This window comes from Hylobates moloch, unplaced genomic scaffold (assembly GCF_009828535.3).
Source record: "Hylobates moloch isolate HMO894 unplaced genomic scaffold, HMol_V3 SCAFFOLD_8, whole genome shotgun sequence".
NCBI classification, from domain to species: domain Eukaryota; kingdom Metazoa; phylum Chordata; class Mammalia; order Primates; family Hylobatidae; genus Hylobates; species Hylobates moloch.
In genome coordinates this window covers 109,616,331-109,622,330 of record NW_026652283.1, presented here as the reverse complement: position 1 = coordinate 109,622,330, position 6,000 = coordinate 109,616,331, and the positions used below count along the sequence as shown (strand labels likewise).

General features: G+C 48.9%; 1 protein-coding gene across 1 annotated transcript in view; it reads left to right on the top strand.

Annotated features, from left to right (window-relative positions):
* Positions 1 to 1,590: 1,590 nt before the first annotated feature.
* The window catches only part of LPL (lipoprotein lipase), a 28,642-nt gene continuing 24,232 nt past the window's right edge, over positions 1,591 to 6,000 (top strand). The window contains exon 1 of the mRNA XM_032162322.2: positions 1,591 to 1,867. Within this exon, the coding sequence (XP_032018213.1) occupies positions 1,780 to 1,867 (88 nt within the window). The 5' untranslated portion in view covers positions 1,591 to 1,779. The remainder of the gene's footprint in view (positions 1,868 to 6,000) is intronic.

Genomic DNA, 6,000 nt, shown 5'->3' with positions numbered 1-6,000 from the left:
TTTTCATTGTTCTAACCTACAATTGTGCATTGTGTGTTTGTGTGTGTGTGATGGAGGGTGGGATGAGTAAAAGGGGACATTAAAACTATTCAGACCATAAATATAGTAGATTGGAGGTTCTGATTTGATGAGCCAGTTTCTCAGCCATAAACTGAGAGGGGGTTGGGGATACACTTCATTGTCCTTCCCGGCTAATATAAATCCCTTATATTTAAAAAGATATTTAAAAGTATTCCAAGCATTTTGGCAGAAAAGCATAGTGTCCAATGTTATTTTTTTCTTATTTTATGCGCATGCCTCTTATCCATTTAAAAATAGCTTTGTTGACCTATAATTTACACACTATATAATTCTCCCATTTAAAGTGCACAATTCTGTTGCTTTTAGTATATTTACAGAGTTGTACAGCATAAGCATAATGTAATCTAGAACATTGTCATCAACTCCCCCCAAATCTCTCTATTCTTCCCTTCCCCTATTAATTACCCAGCCCCAGGCAACCACTGATCTAGTTTTGGTCTCTATAGATTTGTCTATTTGTGGACACTTTTTTTTTTTTTTTTTTTTTTTTTTTTGAGACGGAGTCTCGCTCTGTCGCCCAGGATGGAGTGCAGTGGCGCAATCTCGGCTCACTGCAAGCTCCGCTTCCCGGGTTCACGCCATTCTCCTGCCTCAGCCTCTCCGAGTAGCTGGGACTACAGGCGCCCGCCACCACGTCCGGCTAATTTTTTGTGTTTTTAGTAGAGACGGGGTTTCACCGTGGTCTCGATCTCCTGACCTCGTGATCCGCCCGCCTCGGCCTCCCAAAGTGCTGGGATTACAAGCGTGAGCCACCGCGCCCGGCCTATTTGTGGACACTTTAAATGGAATCATACAATATGTGTCTTTTGTGACTATCTTCTTTCACTTATCATAACTCAATACGGCTTTAGATTATTTGACCTCGATGTTCTGCCTCTGAACGTAAAATATTATCCTTGCATTCCTTGATGAGTTTGAGGATTGAGAATAATTTGCATGAGACAAAAATTAGAAACTAGTTAGAGCAAGTAGGCTTTTCTCCATCACATAAGCTGATCCATCTTGCCTGTGTTAAAACACCAGATTGTACAAGCACAAGCTGGGACGCAATGTGTGTCCCTGTATCCCTACATTGACTTTGCGGGGGTGGGGGTGGGGTGCGGGGTGAGTGAGGGAGGACTGCAAGTGACAAACAGGATTCATCAAAAGAGAGGTGTATTAACGTGCCGATGAAATGTAATTTAACAGCTAAACTTTCCCTCCTTGGAAAACAGGTGATTGTTGAGTATTTAACATGAACGGATATAAACCTGTATTTGGTGCTTAGACAGGGGGCCCCGGGTAGAGTGGAACCCCTTAAGCTAAGCGAACAGGAGTCTAACAAAGCAAATTTTTCCGTCTGCCCTTTCCCCTTCTTCTCGTTGGCAGGGTTGATCCTCATTACTGTTTGCTCAAACGTTTAGAAGTGAATTTAGGGCCCTCCCCCCAACTTATGATTTTATAGCCAATAGGTGATGAGGTTTATTTGCATACTTCCAGTCACATAAGCAGCCTTGGCGTGAAAACAGTGTCAGACTCGATTCCCTCTCTTCCTCCTCCTCAAGGGAAAGCTGCCCACTTCTAACTGCCCTGCCCTCCCCCTTTAAAGGGCGACTTGCCCAGTGCCAGACCGCGGCTCCAGCCCTCTCCAGCCTCCGGCTCAGCCCGCTCATCAGTCCGTCCGCGCCTTGCAGCACCTCCAGAGGGACGCGCCCTGAGATGGAGAGCAAAGCCGTGCTCGTGCTGGCCCTGGCCGTGTGGCTCCAGAGTCTGACCGCCTCCCGCGGAGGAGTGGCCGCCGCCGACCGTAAGTTTCGCGCGGAAACTCCCCTCTACCTGCAGACCCGGCGGGTGGCCACTGCCACCCGAACTAAGGATGCGAAGAAGGAAGTTGGAAGGGGCTGTGGATGCGCCCGGGGGCTCTCCCAGCCTGGGCTCTAGCCCCGAAACGGTCCCTGGAGTGGGATCCAGGAGGGGCCGGGAGGGAATCTCCTCCCGATCGTGAAGCGGCGGCCCCCAGTTCCCGCTTTTTCTCTCTCCCGGGTTCCCGCGCTATCCCTTCCACTCTGGCTGGGACCGCGTTCCCGGGCGCTTGGGCTCCGCCGGGGAGGTTCCGGGGTGTGGGGGGCGGGACGGCGGAGGCGGGGAGTAAGGGCCCGGCTGGCGGTGACCTGCAGTCACCTCGCTGCCGGAGGGGCCCTGGAATGAAAGGCGCGCGGGCCAAGGTGACCTCGGCTTGGCTGGCGCTGCGGCTCAGCCCCCGCCCGGGGACTCGCGGGCCGACTGTGGCCCCTTCTGGGGAAGCCGGGGCGCGGGGAGGCGTTCCGGGCATCTCAGCCGCACGGGGCACGCTCGCCCTCGGCGGGGCCCCTCGCTCGGCTGTGGAAGTGGCAGTGGGTGTCGGGGTGGAGAAAGGACGCGTGGCGCGGAGTCCTGGGGACCAGGCGTCCCACCCGCTCTGGAGCGCCCGGGACTCTCTCCAGCTTCCAGGCTCGCATGCCCCTCTTTTCTTAGCGCCCTGAGAACTCAGCGAGGAGCTGACTCTCCCGAAACCGTGGCGCAGCCACCAGCAATCTGTGGTCGCCGACTCGGGGGTTGCCATGTCTGTACTTGGCCACCCTTTCTGTCCTGGGGGCTGAGGCCAGCTCCGGGCGCCCGGCACCGCGGCTCGGCTGCGAGCACGTGGGGTTGCCGGGCGCCGCGGGGAGGCAGCGGGCACAACCGTGGTCACCGCCGCCAGGGAACCGCCCGCTCGCTGGGGTCCAGGCGTTCGGGGCCAAATGAGAATGTCTCAGACCTGTCCACAATGGAGGCAGCCTGCTTAATTAGAGCCTCGATTCAGTTAACATGCAACAGCAACATAGAGAGCAGCTGAAGCCATTCATAACAAGCGCCAACATTTCCTTTTTTCTTCCTTGCTGGAATTGCAATTAGGGCGGTGTCGCTTGGGTGTGCTCTCAGGCGGCACGTCCCCAGAGGTTCAAGTTATGATCCAGTCTGTCCATGGCTTTGATTACCGCTGAACGTTTGTTTTATTTTGGCATTAATTTGTGAAACATTTCTATTAGGTTAAAAAACAAAAAGTTGGCAGGAAGCAGTGGCTCACCCATGTAGTCCCAGCACTTTCGGAGGCGGAGGCCGAGGCCGGAAGACAGCTTGAGCCCAGAAGTTCGACATCAGCCTGGGCAACACAAGGAGACACCGTCTCTATTTAAAAAAAAAAAAAAAAGAAATACAAAAATTAGCTGGGCGTGGTGGCCGGTGCCTGTGGTCCCAGCTAGTCAGCAGGCTGAGAGATCACTTGAGCCAGGGAGTTTCAGGAGACTGCAGTGAGCTGTGATTGCCTCACTGCACTTCATCCTGGGTGACAGTGAGACCCTGTGCCACGAAAAAAACCAAAAAAAAAAACAAAAAACAAACAAAAAAAACCACTAAGTATAGATTCCAACAAAGCAAAATTGGATAAGAAAAAAAAGTATTGGCCGGGCACGGTGACTCACGCTTGTAATCCCAGCACTTTGGGAGGCCGAGACGGGCGGATGACGAGGTCAGGAGATCGAGACCACGGTGAAACCCTGTCTCTACTAGAAATACATAAAAAAAAAAATTAGCCGGGCGTGGTGGCGGGCGCCTGTAGTCCCAGCTACTCGGAGAGGCTGAGGCAGGAGAATGGCGTGAACCCGGGAGGCGGAGCTTGCAGTGAGCCGAGATTGAGCCACTGCACTCCAGCCTGGGCGACAGAGCGAGACTCCGTCTCAAAAAAAAAAGAAAAGAAAAAGAAAAAAAAGTATCTTTTCTATTGGATCAGTTTGAAAACACTGGAGAGTCGATGAGAAAGTCTTCAACGACTTATGTGGGGTATGTTTCGTATGTTTCCCTTCGTACTGCTTAAAGCTGACAAGAAGATGGTAGGAGCCAACTCCAAATTCTTATTTCAGAAAGCACACCATAGAATAACGTTATTTTCATCGCAAAACAAGCACCGAAATATGTCAACACATTCAAGTTTTTGCTAGGCTCCCTTACAGGTTCAAGACTCCCTAAATTCTTGGCAGTCAGTGTCACCTCTCTGGGTTTAGGTTCCTCAACTCTGCAATGAGTTTGGATGAGGCCAATGTTCTCTGAGGCTGGTGTAACTCTTGCCTCTTTAAGTGGACACTTATGTGATTAATTAGTTTAAATGAGTTGTAGCCAACACATGCTTTTCCTGGCTGTAAATATAATTAAGGAAGGATTATTTCGAAGTAGACTGGAAACGATGCTCTCCCATCCCCTCCACTTTCACTCTACGCACCCAATATATCATGCCTCTCCCATCACAACAACTTTCTCCCTCTTTCCCCTCCACATGCATTCATCTAGGACGGTAAGAATTTCAGGGAGAGAAAGATGTCACCGTGGTAGAAAGACAGGGAGCACCTCCGCTGGGCTCTTGAGTTTACTTATTCATTCTGGATTCTTTCTAACAAGAATATGAGGACCAGAGGCACTGCCCTCAGGCACTTTGTCCTGGGAGCCACCACCATCTCTGCATGGCCCCAATTAGGAAATGTGAAGAGCTAGGAGAGGGAGAGTATGGTCAGTGTTTAGCAGCCTAAGTTCCACTTGCCTGGCCATTGTGAATTTCCAGGCTGTCTTCTGAGTTGAACAAGATGACAAAGGAGAGCAAAAGAGCAGATGTCACTGAAGGAGAGCTCAGCGAGGGAGTGATTGATTAATAGCTGTATTGAAAGGTGGGAGTCAGGTACGGGGGAAGAGCTGCGATGGAAAATTTTCGCTTTCTTTCAGCAGCTTATTTTTAACTCAGCTTTCTGTTCTTACTTTATTATGGAGGAAAGATTGGGCCATACAGTTTACTGCCTTATACCAGATTGTTCAAGAAAGTGCCTTGCAACTTACAACATTTTGCAGCTAGTTTCTTCTGTGACCACCACAAACACTGCATTGACTTAAATATGAAGATGTTCCAGCCATCAAAATGATGGTTGGTGACGATTTTGGATGACAAAGTGTAAGGGAAGTATTTAAGACATGGGTATCTCGATTTTTTAAGGTCTGGATGAAGAGACCATTTGGATTTACTCATAAGGTAAATTCCAACTTTTAGGGCAATAAAAACAACAAAAATACTTATCAGTGTAAAGCTTTGGGATCATTTATCCATTAAATGAGTTTGTCACCACAGTGAACTAACTACCTTTTATCAACAGAGACTTTCTAACCTGGGAGTAAAATCTTTGTCACAGTGCTTTTGTCACATTCTGTCTTTGCAAAAGTTGAAGGCTCCGTTAGTTTCTGAAGGACGAATAGGATAGGGTTCCAACTTACTCAGAGGCTAAGAGTTTGAAATTTACTCTGAACAATGTCTGTTCACTACACTGCGTGACTGCACTTTGCTGTCTTGTGGTCATTTTAAGATTGTCTGTGTGCACTGACACCATTTGCGTACTCAACAATAGATATCTACTAGGAAGGAAGGAATGGATTATCTTAGGTGCTATATATATATGTGAGTTCTGCTGGAAGTGAGCCTATTAAACTTGTGCCAATTCATTCCTTTTGTTCTTCCCAGACTTTTCTCTCAGAATGATCAAATGCTATCTAAGTAGTGTGGTGATTTTGACTGTGTGAATGAATAAAAGAAAGTGTCTCCCACCATTATTTGACAGTAGAATAGAACAAAGATGACCCAGTTGGCGTGGCCACACTTTGTCTAATCCAGCCACCTTGCTCACAGCACTCAACCCACTTTGGTGTGTGCGCTCATCTGTATTTTCGTAAATGCTGAAGTCTCTTTCTATGCAGTCAGGTAGGGGTAATGCCATTCTGCCTTGGATTAATTTGAGTGTAGTACAAAGTTTAGAGAAGCTTTTAAGTAGCATGAAAAGTCGGATGCTTTCGGAGGGATGGTGGTGAAGGTAGGTAAATGGAGCTACATTT